The sequence below is a fragment of the Microtus pennsylvanicus genome, chromosome 5 (assembly GCF_037038515.1).
Source record: "Microtus pennsylvanicus isolate mMicPen1 chromosome 5, mMicPen1.hap1, whole genome shotgun sequence".
Taxonomy (NCBI): Eukaryota; Metazoa; Chordata; class Mammalia; order Rodentia; family Cricetidae; genus Microtus; species Microtus pennsylvanicus.
Genome location: NC_134583.1, coordinates 55,108,670 through 55,124,709, shown reverse-complemented (window position 1 = coordinate 55,124,709; position 16,040 = coordinate 55,108,670). Strand labels below are relative to the sequence as shown.

Genomic DNA, 16,040 nt, shown 5'->3' with positions numbered 1-16,040 from the left:
CTCTGCCGGGGACAGGCTTGTAATGGACTGTGCTTGCTTCAGTGGTGGTGTAGCTGGTCCAATCCCCTACAGCTCCATGCTGAAGGTGGGTAGAAGGGACCTCGAGTCCCTAGGCAGCCTGGGATGATTAGCATTTACCTAAGGCCTCAGTTTTGCTAATAAGATAAACTTAAAGGGCTTGCTGGACTTAGTGATACTTTTATTAATCTGCATTTGAATCCCAGGGCGTGCATCATGCCCATAACTGTAATCAATTGTGTTCCTTGAAATTTCATTTAGGGGGAAACTAGTCAGTTGCGGGCTGTCAATCATACGGGAGCATTTGACATCAAGGTTAGGGTGGTGGTGAGAACAAAGGTTCTCTGTGTCTTGACAGCTGCTCTTGCAGAGTGACACAAGGGAGAGCCACAGCTGCCCGGAGCTGTAGGGCTGGTGTTAGCAGAGAAATCCCCACTGTTTGTGTAGAGACCAGAGACTGCTGGTGGGAGGGCCCTCGCTCCTTCCCCACCACTGATTGGCTTTCCCCACAACCCATATTTTGAGGTTGTGGCTATGATCAAGATGGCAAGGTGTTGACTCCGGAGATGTTCTGAGAAGTGTGAGCTACACCCTGTGGAGTCAGGCCAAGGTCCATTTGACCTGGGGAGTCCGTGGTGTTATTTTAACTGGAACAAGAATGCTTAGTTCTGTTGAAGCCCCGAAGATCGAGAATAAAACAGGTGGTGCCCAGTTGTCATGTTCCAAGGGCCCACCGGTGTAGAGGATTTTGCACGCTGAGGTCACACCTACCTCCAGGGAAGTGTTGGAAGTTCAGTGTTCTAGCAAGGATGTTTGTGGAGAGCTGGGATGTGCTCTGTTTGCCTTCTTTCCACGCCTAGAGGAGTCAACGCGAAACTTGCTTCTTGTTTTTAGATGTATATTTATTTATGTGTGTGTGTGTGTGTGTGTGCCTCTCTGTATGTATGAGTCCTGGTTTCCTCTTGAGACCAAGAAGAGGGTGTCTAGTGCCCTAGGGACCAGAATTAGAGGTGGTTGTGAGCCACCAGGTTGATGTACGTGCTGGAAATCAAACTCACACCCTGGAAGCTAGCCATAGTAACTGCCAAGTCACCTCTCACCCATGGGGGTTGCTTCTGAAGTCTTTATGTAGCCCAAATGGTGGGGAGGGGCCCTTTAACAAACTCTTTCTGAGAGCGTGGCAGTTTGGGTAGTACTGATCAGGGTGGCTGTAGCTCCAAGTGGGTGGAGCAGAGGGAAAGGAGGCCACTGAATGGTGAGTTGTCTGGATTCGGGAAGGTGGTAATGCTGGGTGGAACTGGTGTAAAGCCACCTAGGCAGGCCCAGCATGCATCGTTGGCCACTTGAAAGGTGACTTGAGTCAAGAGGGACCCGAGAAAGCCTCTGAGATTCAGGGTTGGGAGTTGTAAGTAGGCTTCACTCAAGGCCTGCGTGTTTTACGTCACACACTCCATCTTGGGGACTCTCCCAGGAAACCCGCAGGCATTCATGAGAAAGAGCATCAAAGTTCATTGGTGTGGTCTTTTGACCCTCCCTGTCTCTACCCACTCCTTCAGTTCCTACCCTGAAGGAGCCAGAGATGTGGGCGTGGGCAGGAGAGGTGCAGAATAAAGGAGAAAGGCAAGGTGAGCGGTGCTGCCACGCCCACCCTTGATTCTGCGCGCTGCTGCTTGGGGGGAGCCCAGGCTTAGGCGAGTGCTGACTAACACAGTTGAGACACTGAACTGGGCACACTGAGCATGGAAAGGAGAATGTTTCTGAAAACAACTTGAAGATCATAGTTAAAGGTTGAAAGCAATTGTGATTCTGTTAAGGAGCAAGGAACACCTTGTAGAGGGGCCTTGAGAGTCTTCGTGTAAACCCCAGCGAGCTTGGTTACACACCTCACTCTGCACCTTGTGAAAAGGAAGCGCGAGAGACACTACACTGAGTGTAACACAGTCCATCGCATACCTCTGGAAACCAAGGGGATGTTGTTTATTTTTACTAGCATTGCTAACCATACATACTAGTAAGTTTCATTATGGTGTGTGTGTGTGTGTGTGTGTGTGTGTGTGTAGACAAATGCACACACATCTATATGTACAATGTATTTTTATCAGGTGTGCCTTGCTGCTCTTTCTTCCACTGATCACAGTCCCCCCCCCCCGTGTTTTATTTGCGTGTGTGTGTGTGTGTGTGTGTGTGTGTGTGTGTGTGTGAAGAAGTTGTGCTGCTGTGGCTGGAACTTTGGGCCTTGTGTATTGCAGGCAAGCTCTTTACCATAGAACTGCCCCCTCAATACCAAAGGGAAGAGGCTGGGATGGGAACAGGTGGAGAGTGATCATTTTCTGGTGAGTGTTGGGGGTGTTTTAGGGACAGAAGGATGTGAGTTGGAGTGTATGCACCATGATAGGGCCAGTGTGTGTCATATATTGTGTGTTTTATTTCTGTCTCACAAACAAGGAAGCTGAGGTTCATGTGTATGAGCTTTGTGGCTTCTTAAAGGAGGACAAGCATAGAGCCACACCCTCGATGTCTAACTTGTCCCCTACCTCAGTTCTGCCACTCTCTGCTGCCTCCCTTGGTGGCTACGCAATGAAGACACAGCAGGATGGAGGTGGGGAAGCTCAGCCAGCCTGTCCTGTGTTGGGAGGAGAATGGAGGGTGCAGTGGTCACTAGAAACTGGCAGCCTGAATTCCAGAGGCCCCGGAAGGGAGAATGGGGCTGTGCACCTCTTCTCTAGGAGGTTGTCTTCCTTCTTTTCGCATGTGAAGTGCACTTTGGCGTATGCCTACCTTAATACCTTTTAAAAAGAAAGCTTTATTTATTTATCTTACGTGCCTTAGCGGTTTATCTATATGTGCATGTGTACCCTGGTACTTGAAGAGCCCAGAAGAAGGCTTCTGTTCCTGGAGTTACAGAAGGTTATGAGCCATCACCATGTGGGTGCTGAGAATTGAACCTGGGTCCTCTGCAACAGCAGCAAGTGCTCTTACCTGCTCAGCTACCTCCCCCATCCCTGTTGAGATTCTGAATTCATCTAAGGGCTCAAACATCTGTCAAGTGTGGCTTCTGGATTTGAATTTCAATCCCCTGACTCCAGAGGCCCTCATTTTCTCATCATGTTGCCTTCAGGAAGACACTTAGAGAAGCCTTACAAAAAAGACATTATAAATGCCTCTAATCAAAGGTACCAAACAGTTATTAAACACAGGTTATGCTTTATAACAGCAGAGAGAAAAGTAAGACTTGTTTTGTGGATAGAAGTGTCGGTAGGGCGATGCTGACTTACAGTGGAGTGGGGGACTTTGTGTCTAGAATGTTTCAAGATCCCTCCTAGGAGAGTTGGGCAGGAGCTCACGAAGATGGATGTGGGTTTGTTAATCTTGTCTTTTCTCTCTCCCTCTCCATCCTCTCTTCTCTCCCTCTTCTCTTTGGTAGTATGTTTCCTTATTTCATAGGTCAATGGAGAATTTCCTATTCAATAAATAGCAAAATTCTTAGGATATTATAGACTTAGCATCAGGTCTGAACTACATCGCAGTCCTCCTGCTTGTTAGTTGGTCAGCCTTGAAGAAAGTCTAACTCTCTAATTAGAGATGTTTGTAAAAGGGGGGATCCTGTTGGAAGAGCCACCGTGAGAATTAAATGAGAAAATCTATTAAGTAGTAAACAAGGCAGGGGCCCAGCCCCACTGCCTGCTGTTCTGTGATGGGGGCAGGAAGGAAGGAGGGCCAGTGTGCCCACCCGCAGAGAGGCTCGGTGGTCTGGCTGGAAGGTGCCCAGCAGGACCTCCCCTCCGCCCCCCCTCCGCCCCACGCTGAGAGTGCTGGTGCTACATTTGGTGGTGAAGTTCTAGCCCTTTCTTCTCAGGCAATGTTCTGGTCTTTACCCTGATTAAGTTCTGGCTGGGTTGGGGGAAGAAATGGACACAATGTAATTTTAGAAAAGTAACCATAAGATCCATGTGTAGTTGAGAGAGGGAGCGAGCTGGAAGGAGAGGGAGCAAGCAGGAAGGAGAGGGAGGAAGGAAGAACAGGCCTACAAGTTTTCTGAGGTCATTTGTAAGCTCAGAATCAGGGAATGAACTCTTAGCTTCTTGATTTGACCACATGGTTCTCTTAAAAATGATTTTGTTAGTGTGTACTAATTACAGTGATGATTAGGTGATTTCCATACAGATGTTTTGATTGTATTCACTTCCATTAGCCAGTCTTGTGTGTTCCTCCCCGCCCGGCATCCGCAGACCCCCCTTCATCTTCCTAGCTGACTCTAGCTCTGACACTCCACAATTTTTATTTTAAAATTGGGGTGAAATGTGTTAGAGAGTCAACTATTACGAGTTCTGTTGACAATATAACACACACCTATATCTGGTACTTTGAAAGATTTTTCGACTCTTACGCTTTTTATACTCCTCCTTCCACATTGTGTCCTTCAGGAAACCCCTAAGACTTCTAAGATTGGTATGGGCCTGGTGCATAGATGTGTTTGCCTCCTCTGTGGTACTTCTGAGCTAACCTCTTTTCATCTTTATGCAAAAGTGTGGGAATTAACCATAGTGCTGGATCCCTAGTCCCCTGTGTGGTCCAGACTCCGCCCTGTGGCGGTATTTAGGAACTGCACTTTCCCACCAGGTTTGCCTCAGGAGAAAGTGGTTGTCGCTTTTGTCCCTTGGAATGAGGAAGGACAGCTCCTTCTTGTCATCTCTTCCCCATTTTCCTGTTTCACTGAGCCTGCAGCTGGGGGAGTTTGTCGTCCTCTTAAGAGGCCAGACTTTTGGAGGAGGTTCCTTGTTGGTTCCCGGCTGCTCAACCCCTCTAAAAAAAAATCACACAGAAACTATATTATTTAAAACACTGCTTGGCCCATTAGCTCTGGCTTCTTATTGACTAACTCTACATATTTAACCCATTTCTATTAATCTGTGTATCGCCATGATGCTGTGGCTTACCAGCTAAAATCCTGCAGTCTGTCTCCGGCGGGGCTACACGGCTTCTCCCTCACTCCACCGTTCTTTCTCCCAGCATTCAGTTTAGGTTTCCCTGCCTAGTTCCGTTCTGCATTATCAAGACACAAGCCAGTTTTCTTTATTTATTAACCAATAAAAACAACACACAGACAGAAGGACCTCCAACACCACCAAACAGAGAGCCTGTACCCTGGAGGGTCCAGAGCCTGTCTGCTCATCCCAGCAGTCTTGAGCTGTGGAGGACAGCCTTACCTAGACCAGATCTTTACTTTTTTCTGATTTTGGTTTTTTTGAGACAGGATTTCTTTGTGTAGCCCTGGCCACCCTAGAACTCAGCTAGGTTGGTCTCGAACTCATAGAGATCCGCCTGCCTCTGCCTCCTGAGTGCTGGGATCAAAGGCGTGCACCACCACCACTGGCTGTACAGACCAGTTCTTATCAGGGATCTCTCCACCGGAGTGGAATAACTTCTCCAGTGGGATGCCCCTGGCCTTTCGGTGGACATCTTTCTTCTGACCAGGACTCTTCTCCATGTATCCTTTAGGTTGCTGTTAGCAAACCACCCTCTCTTCTGATGCATTTGGTCCACCTGGATTTCCTGAAGCTCCACCGTCTAGCTCAGCACCTCTTCCCCCAGTGTTCTTTGCAGCTGGAGTTTTTTTTCTGGTTGGTTACTGAGGTGCTGTGGACACGCACACAGCTCCATGTATAGTCACAGCCTGGGGCGCTGTGGACACGCACACAGCTCCATGTGTAGTCACAGCCTGGGGCGCTGTGAACACGCACACAGCTCCACGTGTAGTCACAGCCTGGGGCGCTGTGGACACGCACACAGCTCCACGTGTAGTCACAGCCTGGGGCGCTGTGGACACGCACACCGCTCCAACACAGCCTGGGGCTCTGTGGACACGCACACAGCTCCACGTGCAGTCACAGCCTGGGGCGCCGTGGACACGCACACAGCTCCACGTGTAGTCACAGCCTGGGGCGCTGTGGACACGCACACCGCTCCATGTATAGTCACAGCCTGGGGCGCTGTGGACACGCACACAGCTCCACGTGCAGTCACAGCCTGGGGCTCTGTGGACACGCACACAGCTCCATGTATAGTCACAGCCTGGGGCGCTGTGGACACGCACACAGCTCCACGTGCAGTCACAGCCTGGGGCACTGTGGACACGCACGCAGCTCCACGTGTAGTCACAGCCTGGGGCGCTGTGGACACGCACACAGCTCCACGTGTAGTCACAGCCTGGGGCGCTGTGGACACGCACACAGCTCCAACACAGCCTGGGGCGCTGTGGACACGCACACAGCTCCACGTGTAGTCACAGCCTGGGGCGCTGTGGACACGCACACAGCTCCAACACAGCCTGGGGCTCTGTGGACACGCACACAGCTCCATGTATAGTCACAGCCTGGGGCGCTGTGGACACGCACACAGCTCCACGTGTAGTCACAGCCTGGGGCGCTGTGGACACGCACACAGCTCCACGTGTAGTCACAGCCTGGGGCGCTGTGGACACGCACACCGCTCCAACACAGCCTGGGGCGCTGTGGACACGCACACAGCTCCATGTATAGTCACAGCCTGGGGCGCTGTGGACACGCACACAGCTGCACGTGTAGTCACAGCCTGGGGCGCTGTGGACACGCACACAGCTCCATGTATAGTCACAGCCTGGGGCGCTGTGGACACGCACACAGCTCCATGTATAGTCACAGCCTGGGGCTCTGTGGACACGCACACAGCTGCACGTGTAGTCACAGCCTGGGGCGCTGTGGACACGCACACAGCTCCATGTATAGTCACAGCCTGGGGCGCTGTGGACACGCACACAGCTCCATGTATAGTCACAGCCTGGGGCTCTGTGGACACGCACACAGCTGCACGTGTAGTCACAGCCTGGGGCGCTGTGGACACGCACACAGCTGCACGTGTAGTCACAGCCTGGGGCGCTGTGGACACGCACACAGCTCCATGTATAGTCACAGCCTGGGGCGCTGTGGACACGCACACAGCTCCATGTATAGTCACAGCCTGGGGCGCTGTGGACACGCACACAGCTCCATGTGTAGTCACAGCCTGGGGCGCTGTGGACACGCACACAGCTCCATGTGTAGTCACAGCCTGGGGCGCTGTGGACACGCACACAGCTCCACGTGCAGTCACAGCCTGGGGCGCTGTGGACACGCACACAGCTCCAACACAGCCTGGGGCACTGTGGACACGCACACAGCTCCATGTATAGTCGCAGCCTGGGGCGCTGTGGACACGCACACAGCTCCATGTATAGTCACAGCCTGGGGCTCTGTGGACACGCAGCTCCATGTGTAGTTGCAGCCGTAGCCTCTTATTTTGTTGTCTTCTGAGCAAGCATGGCATTGGCACTTCATGATGGTTCTATTTGGCTTAACCTGTCTGTATCCTTCTTATTATTTTGTTGCTGTTGGGAATTGACCTGAGCATGCCCAGCAAGTGCCCTGCTACCAAGCCACAGACCCACCATGTCTTGGTAATTCTCTTGTTCCGACCGTAGCACAATGATTGAGTGTTCTTCAGAGGGATCGCTATCGCTGAGCTCCATCGTTGAGGAGTAGAAAGTGGGTGTTCATCCATATTATAGTTGTAACTTTGAACCAAGAGCGTAGGAGAACTGATCAAAGGGCTTATCAAACTGTGCACAAACTCAAAAGCTTTTGTGTACTGTGTAAGAAACTAGCTGCTGGTCACCCCTGGAGGCACAAGCTGTTCTTAGCTCCTCAAGAGACCAAAGTGCACGGATCATAAGTTCAAGACCTGCTTGGTCAGCTTAGTAAGGTCACGTCTCAAAGTCAAAAGTAAGAGGAGGGCTGGGATGTGGTTCAGTGTTGGGGCTCTTGCCTGATATGCCCCAGTCTTAGCTTCAGTTCCCCCCCCCCCCCAGCGCTGTGGGAAAAAACCAACACCCCAGACACACAAGCAATCACCAGACAGATAATAAACCACCGATTCTAAGGAGAAATAGGGGAACTATTGTATGGTTGTAATCTTTACACACACAAAGTATACACATGTTAAATGAGCAAGATAGCTTTTCGCCTCAGTGTTTATCTGTGTAATTGCCACTTAAATCCTGAGAATATTTTCCGAAGCCCAGATGGGAGCTTATCTGGGTTCATAACATTCAGACACCAAGTTCCAGATGGCTCGTGGCAGGTCTGGGGTAACTGGGGCTGAATCATTACAGCCGCCCTTTCTCTGCTGCAGGGGAGCACGGCTTTAGATGATGCAGCATGCGGCTGACTGCCACGGGCAGCCCAGGTATTGCTCTGACCAAAGTGTGTCACAGCAGCGATCACACTCCCTGAGCACTGCTCTGGTCCGCCTGGTCCGCCTGGTCCGCCTGGTCCAGTTCTGGGTGCTGAAGGTTTGAGCCCCAGAGATTTGCCTCAGACCCCATAGCGTGGAAATAGCAGTTAGAATTAAACTCAACATTACCAGGGGCTGTTTCTTCTTATTTAAAATAAAGGTGTATTTTTATTTTACTTGTATCGGTGTTTTGCGTGCAGGCATATCTGTTTATCATGTGTGTGCAGTACCTAGAGAGGCCAGAAAAGGGCATGGGATGCACTGGAACTTGAATTATAAATGGTTGTGAGCTGCCATGTGGGTGCTAGAAACTGAATCCAGGCCCTCTGGAGGAGTAGCTAGTGCTCTAAACCCTGGAACTGATTCTCCAGCCCAGGGAGACTGCTTTTTATTGATGGCCCATTGTTGCATTCTGTTTCTAAGTCCAGGTGATGGTGGTAGTGTTCTTTAAAGACTGGGTTTCCTGTGTCGCAGGCTGGCTTAGAATTGACTGCGTAGCTGAGGTTGACCTTGAAGTTCTGGTCCCCTTACCTCCACCCCCCAGTGTACCACCACACCAGGCTAGCGCTGGAAGTTAGTGTAGGTGCTGCGACCAGAGAGGGGCTCAGCAGTTAGGAGTGCCTTATTCCTCAAGGTCAAGGCCTGGAGTTGGCTTGGCAGCGTCCATGTTCCTGCACATCTCAGCACTGGGGGTGTAGGGACTTGAGCCTTGCTGGCTTCTATGCTAGACAAAACCAGGGGGTTCCGGGTTCAGGGAGACACTGCCTCAGAAGGCACGCATGATCCTCTCACATGTACATATACGTCACATACATGTGCATGTATGTGTGCTCACACGCACTGACACACTAAAAAATATGGAAAAAATTTACGTGGGAAAATCTGTGCCCATGTTAGGAAAGTGGCATTGTTAAAATATTAAAGATTGTGTCCCAAAGATTATTCTTCAAAGCAAACTTGTGCAGGTACTAAAAGGAAAATCAAACAACTGCCATGTGCTTCAAGGTCCTGTAAGCAGACAGCACATGCCACTGTTTTCCTTTAGTCTCATAGGGCAAAACACTGTCGTGTTTGAAGCCGTCCAGCGATTACGTCGACATTTATAAAAGTATAAAAACACTTGCTCACTCATTCCTTCATTTGTTTTTAGCTGGAGGAGTGGGGACCTTCATCTTTCCTGTCCACCCTTAGGAGTTGGTATGGCTCTATCCGTGCCGTGTCCCTTCACCCTCAACCCCGCTTTCCTTAAGTATTTTTATTATTATTATGCTCATCTTTACACTCATATCCTTGATTTTTCTTTTCAACTTGATCTATTCATTTCTTGCCAAACATTTGCAAGGCCCCCGGTTTCATTCCTAGTACTGCTGAGGGAAGGAGTAATAACATTCAGGTTTTACAGGATAAAGTCGTTGCAGGAAGCATCAGATTGCTGTAAAGAAACTCAGAAGAAATTCATGAGCCAGGTGTAGGTGCACACCTGAAATCTAGCACTTGATGTGTAGGTGGGAGGATTAGGGGTTCAAGGTCAGCTGGGCTACTCAAGATCCTTCCTTTGAAGCCCTCACTCCTCATTAAATAAAATGTTCCCCTAACTCTGAAAGTAGAAGCAGCTTTATCCCAAAGGGCAATCCTGTCCTCAGACTGACTGCTTCAGACTGCATACCAGCTCCTGCCTCCTGCCTTATAGTCCTCTCTCTGTCCTGCCATAACACTCCTATCTCTACCTCCCTACTGCTGGGATTAAAGGTATGAGATCTCAAGTGCTGGGATTACCTTTGTTTGAGCTCTGTTTTTCTTATAGACTAGATTAATTTTGTGTAGCCCAGGGTGGACTTGAACTCACAGAGATCCGTCTGCCTCTGTCTCTGGAGTGCTGGGGTTAAAGGTGTGCGCCACCACCACTGCCTTGCCTCTAATAGTTTAGCTCTGCACTCTGATCTTCAGGCGAGCTTTATTTGTTAAAACACAAAGAAAATATCAGTATGGCACACGGCACACATTTCCCTCTTACTGCTGTCTCCATCTTTACCTGTTTCCGTTCTCAAAACTGGTACTTAGCAGAGTTGAATAGGTCTGAATTACAGTTCCCGATTTTCCCAGATACTTAGCCCCAAACGATTAGGGGGGGAAAATGTAATAGATCTTTTGCACTCTTTCTGAATACTCTAGAAGGGAAAATTCAGAATATTTAGTATTTTGTCTTGAGGAGTGTATTGAGGAGACTGCTGTGAAATTGGCAGAATTAAAAGCTAAAGCAGGGGCTGGAGAAATGGCCCAGAGGTTAGACGTGTGTACCGCTCTTGCACAGGATGAGTTCAGCTCTCAGCACCCACAGGGGGTGGTTCGGAACCACGGTTAACTCCAGCTGCTCCCAGCTCCGGGAAACCTGATCCCTTCTTCTGATCTGTGTGCATATTTACACTCAATATGCATAAATTATGCACACAGATACATGTACACATAATTAAAAATAAATTCTGTAAGATAACCTAATACAATTAAAACGTGTGATTTCCTGAAAAGCAGAATTCAATAAAACTGATGCTGTTAGGTAGAAAGTAACATGAGTTTTAAAATAATCTTTTTCTTTTCTGATTGTTTTACCAGTCCTATTTTGTGACGGACTATGACCCGACCATTGAAGACTCATACACAAAGCAGTGTGTCATCGATGACCGAGCGGCCCGGCTGGACAGTAAGTAAACCCTGAGAGCTTCCGTGCCCTCTCTCCCCATCCCCGCCACCCCCACCCCCACTGGGGATTAAACAGTGGGCCTTGCATGTGCCAGACAAGGTCTCTCCCTCTGAGCTAGTCCTGGCTGTTGTTCCACTGTCATTGGTCCTGATACATTAATCTACATGCTGATCAATTTAAATACTCCTCAGCAGATGGAAAGGAAAACAGTAATCGGATTGATTTTTGTTGTGGTGAAACTGATCATGTTATGTAACTTGCTGAAGTTACACAACATGGGGTCATTGGAAGAAACATCAGGGCTCAGCTCTTCATGTCTCTTGGTGAGTGTTAGGATAGGGGAAGTGGTCATAGAGAGAGTCAGTATTTGTTAACTGAGAGTTTATAGCTTTCGAGGCTTTAACACTAACAACCCTTCCCCACTGAAGAAAACCTTGTTGTTTTAACTAGTAGGAAGATCAAGAAACACATTAGTGGCTGGACTAATGAGAGGGAGGGAGAGACAGACACAAAGAAACACAGGCAGATACAGACAGAGAGAGACACACACAAAATGAATCAACCATAATTTTTTAAAGATTTATTTTTATGTGCATGAATGTTTTGCTTGCATGGATGTATGCGTATTACATGCCAAGGAGGCCAGAAGAGGGTGTCAGACTTCCCGGGACTGGAGTTTGAAGCAGGCGTGACCTGCCCTGTAGGTTCTGGGAGCAGACCTGGGCTCTCTGGAGGAGCAGCCAGTGTGCTTGATCACCGAGCCTTCTTCCCAGCCCCACCCCCGGTTTCCTGATTGAACTTACAGACATCTTTTCCAAGATCTTTACATGGAGAAGATAAATAGCCAAGTGATTTCTAGAGCTGATTTGGTTCCATCTGCTTGGATGTGTTTGATATTTTTAACCTTGTAATTGGTATGCTAATATATTCTAGCCACAAAATCAATCTGCATGATGAAGATAAACTCTGAGACTGTCTGCCATTAGACTATGTCTGCCTTTGGTGTTAGAAATGAAATATTAAGACAGGAATGCCATTGCCTCTTACATCAAATAGGCTCTGGGGAGGACTGGGGAGGGGGCTGCCCTTGTGGGGAGGCGATTTATAAAGTGAGAACACACTGATTTCTTTGTTGTTTTTCTTTAGTTTTGGATACAGCCGGACAAGAGGAGTTTGGAGCCATGAGAGAGCAGTACATGAGGACCGGCGAGGGCTTCCTGCTGGTCTTTTCAGTCACGGATAGGGGCAGGTTGGTGCCAGCTAAAGTGTGGGGATAGATACATGTGTGAAAATGTCATATAGAAACCCACTATTATGTATATAATATATATGTAATATATATTATATAATATAATATAGTATTGCTAATAAGAGCTAAAATCAGGAGTGCTAGGCTCTGTCCAGATTGCTATTTTATGGAACTGAGATTTCCATGTCTTTACAGTAGAAAAATGGCGGTACAGTAATAAATGAAACACAGAATTTTTATTCTTAGCACAATGTATTTATTTGCTTTTCAGTTTTGAAGAAATCTATAAGTTTCAAAGACAGATTCTCCGAGTAAAGGACCGTGATGAGTTCCCCATGATTTTAATTGGCAACAAAGCTGACCTGGACCACCAGAGACAGGTGAGAGATGGAGATTCCGTGCTTGGGAGGCTGTGGAAACGGAGCCTTTTCCTCAGGGGACAAAGAACGCCCCTGCTCAAAAGCCTGGGCGGCACGGCACCAGCTTGGTGATGGGTCTGGCACACTGTCGCACAGAATGGCATGCGCAAAGTGTGAAGAAAGTTGGGGGGAGTTGTATTTTCATTATTTTTACACAGAATCCCAGAAAGCTCTCTCTCTAAGCCTACATATGTCTGTATATAAGCCTATATATGTCATGTGCCAGGCTCGTGTGGTTTCTTGGATAACATCTAAACACTATAAGTTAAGATCATCTTTTGTCCCCCTCCCTTTCCTCTTAAAGAAAACTGAATCACCTTTCTTCTTTAAACCAAAAAGAAAAAGAAAGAACAAAAGCAAATTCATCTTACAACAACTATTCAATTTGACAAACTCCTATGAAGAATCTTTATTTGATCACATCTTCTTCCTGCCTCCCTTTTTATTGTTTTCGGGTAGGGTCTTACTGTGTGGCCCAGACCGGTTTTGAACTTGTGATTCTTTGTCCCAGCCTCCCAAGTGCTATCATGCTTAGTTCACGCAGAACATAAAGCTACTCATACATGCTCAATCTGTTCACTGCGTCTCCACAATCACCTTTATTTAAAGGATAGTTGTAATATAATTCCAGTATGCAGATATTCCCAGCTAATCTTCCTGGGTAGCCTGGGCTGGCCTAGAGTTTGTAGTCTGCGTTGATCACAAAAGGAAAATCCTCTTACGTTAGCCTTCTGGGATTATGGGAACGCACCGTGACACCTGGCTTTGGATTTTTCTCTAGTTGGATTAATAAACTGAATTTTCACTTATGCTTCCCACTGGACAGCTCTGATGCTGGTGACCTTCAGTGTTAGTTTCTCTGAACCTCCTTTCTTGTGCATGGTTTACCCTGCCTTTTGGGAACAGAATCAGCTACCTCTGTTGTGGAGTTCTTCTTGAGAATTCCTTAGTCTCTGTCCCACATTGAAATTGTTTCTTGCCAATATTTTTCCTTGTTTTCTTGTAACCTCATGTTAACAGATTTTCACTTTATGGTTTATTACTATTATTTTGTTAGTCTTCTGTGTGCTAACAGTGTGTGCAATTGTGCACACGCCCATGCTTGTGTGTTGGAACCACAGTGTAGGTGTAAGTCAGAACAGCTTTGGAGTCAGTTCTCTCTTTCCACTTTTACCTGGGGTCAGTTCAGGTTGCCGGACTTGTGTGGCAAATACCCGCTGATCCATGCCACCAGCCCGTTAATAGATTCTTAGGATTTTGTTGGCACAGTACAGACATCGGGAAAATGGATTGACACCTAGCATGGAGGCAGATTTCCTTTTGTACCTAATTGTTTAAAATGTAACCTTGATCAGTGCTGTATTTGTTCAAAATTTTTTTTAAATTTTTTTTAAGTGTGTGTGTGTGTGTGATTACATGTGGGCATGTTGTACAGGAATGCGCATGCCCAAGGAAGTCAGAGGCACTGGATCCCTGGAGCTGTAGTAACGGATTGATGTAAGCTACCTGATGTGGGTTCCGGGAGCTGAACTCTGGTCCTGGAGAGCAGCAAGTGAGCTATCTCTCCAACCCTGTAAATATTTTGGAAGCATACTGAATCTGAAACATTAACGTAAGGGGGTGGTTAGCTCTAACTTGGTATTCAGCCTGTGGGTGTTGCTATGTTGTCATTCACAGATGTACCAAGCCGAGTTAGTGGCTGCTCCGGGAGGTGTGTAGCATGCAGACGGCAAGTGAGACACACCTGGTCTCACACTAAACCTCAGAAAAGTACCCCGTTGCTATTAGTGGAGACTAAATGTTCCAGTTAGACCTTTTTTTCTGATCTGAATTGTTACAAAGTTACAGTGACAAAAATGTGATCTCCACAGCAAGTCAGTGCCAAGTGTACAATATGGGTATTTGTACATTTGTTATCTGTTGCCTGAAGGGGGCGCTCTGTGTGTGTTCCAGCCCGTGCTTTGCTGGGTGGGAAGGGGTGGCAAAGGGGACGTGCAGAGAAGGGCTCTGCTCCTGTCTCGTGCTCACGTCTGCCCACCCTTCACTGCTTCCTGCCTCCATTGTAGAAATATTTTTTTCTCAGATGTTTTTGTTGTGGTAACTCCGGTGAAAGAATGGCAGGGCAACGTGGGTTGTGTAGATGTCTCCAGAGCAGGTGGTAGCAGTTGGGGACCAGCAGGAGGGGACACCCCTGGAAGCAACTGAGCTCATTATTAGCTCCCCTACATGTATTTTATATTATTATTATTATTATTATTGTGTGTGTAACATATGTTGGCTCATATGATATAGCATCCTTGTGGAGATCAGAAGACAACTTTTTGGAAGTTAGTTCTCTCCTACCCTACATGGGTTCTGGGGATTGAGCTCAGATTCCAAGGCTTGCATAGCAAGTGCCTTCACCTGATTAGCCATTTTGCTGGCCCTGTGTGAGTTTTTTAAAGTTATTTATGCACTAAAGATTGCCCGTATGTAGTGTATAGTTCCCATCTGTCTGCAGGTATTCAGCGCATTGTGACACGGCCTGTTTTATGTGTCACGGGATTATAAATATGTTCCTGTAAATAAAAATGTAATGGAGTCTCAGGGAAAGAAGCAGGAGTAGGAGAAGCAGCATAGGAGATAAGTCATATTTCTGTTCCCGTGAAGATTCGAGTGGTTAGCATGGAGTAGGCTTTCCGAATGGATTCTTCCATCTGAAGTGTGTGCACAGACAGGGGTTATGTGTGTGCTGAAAAGCTCAGGCCCGTGTCCAAGGACAGGAGGCTGCCTGCTTTAGGGAGAGGCCGTATGCCATAGCATAAGGTGAGGAGCAATAGAGGAGGGCTCTCAACACAGACCTTTGCTCTCTGCGTGTGTGTGAACAAATGTGTGTGTGCACACCCACACCCTCCCCTGGGAGATAAGGAATAATACTGTAGGAAGAAAGAAAGAGAAATTGTGACTACATGAAGCCTTTTTTTGTAGGAAGGGATTTGCCGTGACTGGTTTTCTTAAAATAGAAACCTTTCTTTGTAAATTTGTGTTCTGTGAAGCCCCCTTTTTTAGTTGGCCTCCTAACTTATTTCTTGCTTGTAGATAGAATCTAGTAGGTATTTCAGCCTCATAGTCCTAGGGCAGGCATGTTGTTTTGAAGAAAGTCCAGGTAAAAATCATAAAAATGTCGGTGTGACAATCTTGTGTGAGACCTGTGTGCGCCTCTGCTGGGCTGCAACAGGACATGGACCATGTGAAGCAGTGCTGGGCTTTACAGTAATGAAGGGCTATGGTATTCGAGTTACTGAGTTTGGGGAATGAAATTTTAAATTCCATGTATGCACTCAGAAATATTAGTCATGTCAAGAAAGCC

The 16,040-nt window shown here is 47.6% G+C and overlaps 1 protein-coding gene across 1 annotated transcript in view; it reads left to right on the top strand.

The window, feature by feature from the left end:
- Positions 1-16,040, top strand: part of Rras2 (RAS related 2) — a 71,518-nt gene that overhangs the window by 47,931 nt on the left and 7,547 nt on the right. Inside the window, exons 2-4 of the mRNA XM_075971949.1 lie at positions 10,936-11,023; positions 12,170-12,272; positions 12,544-12,652. Coding sequence (XP_075828064.1) covers positions 10,936-11,023; positions 12,170-12,272; positions 12,544-12,652 — 300 coding nt within the window. The remainder of the gene's footprint in view (positions 1-10,935; positions 11,024-12,169; positions 12,273-12,543; positions 12,653-16,040) is intronic.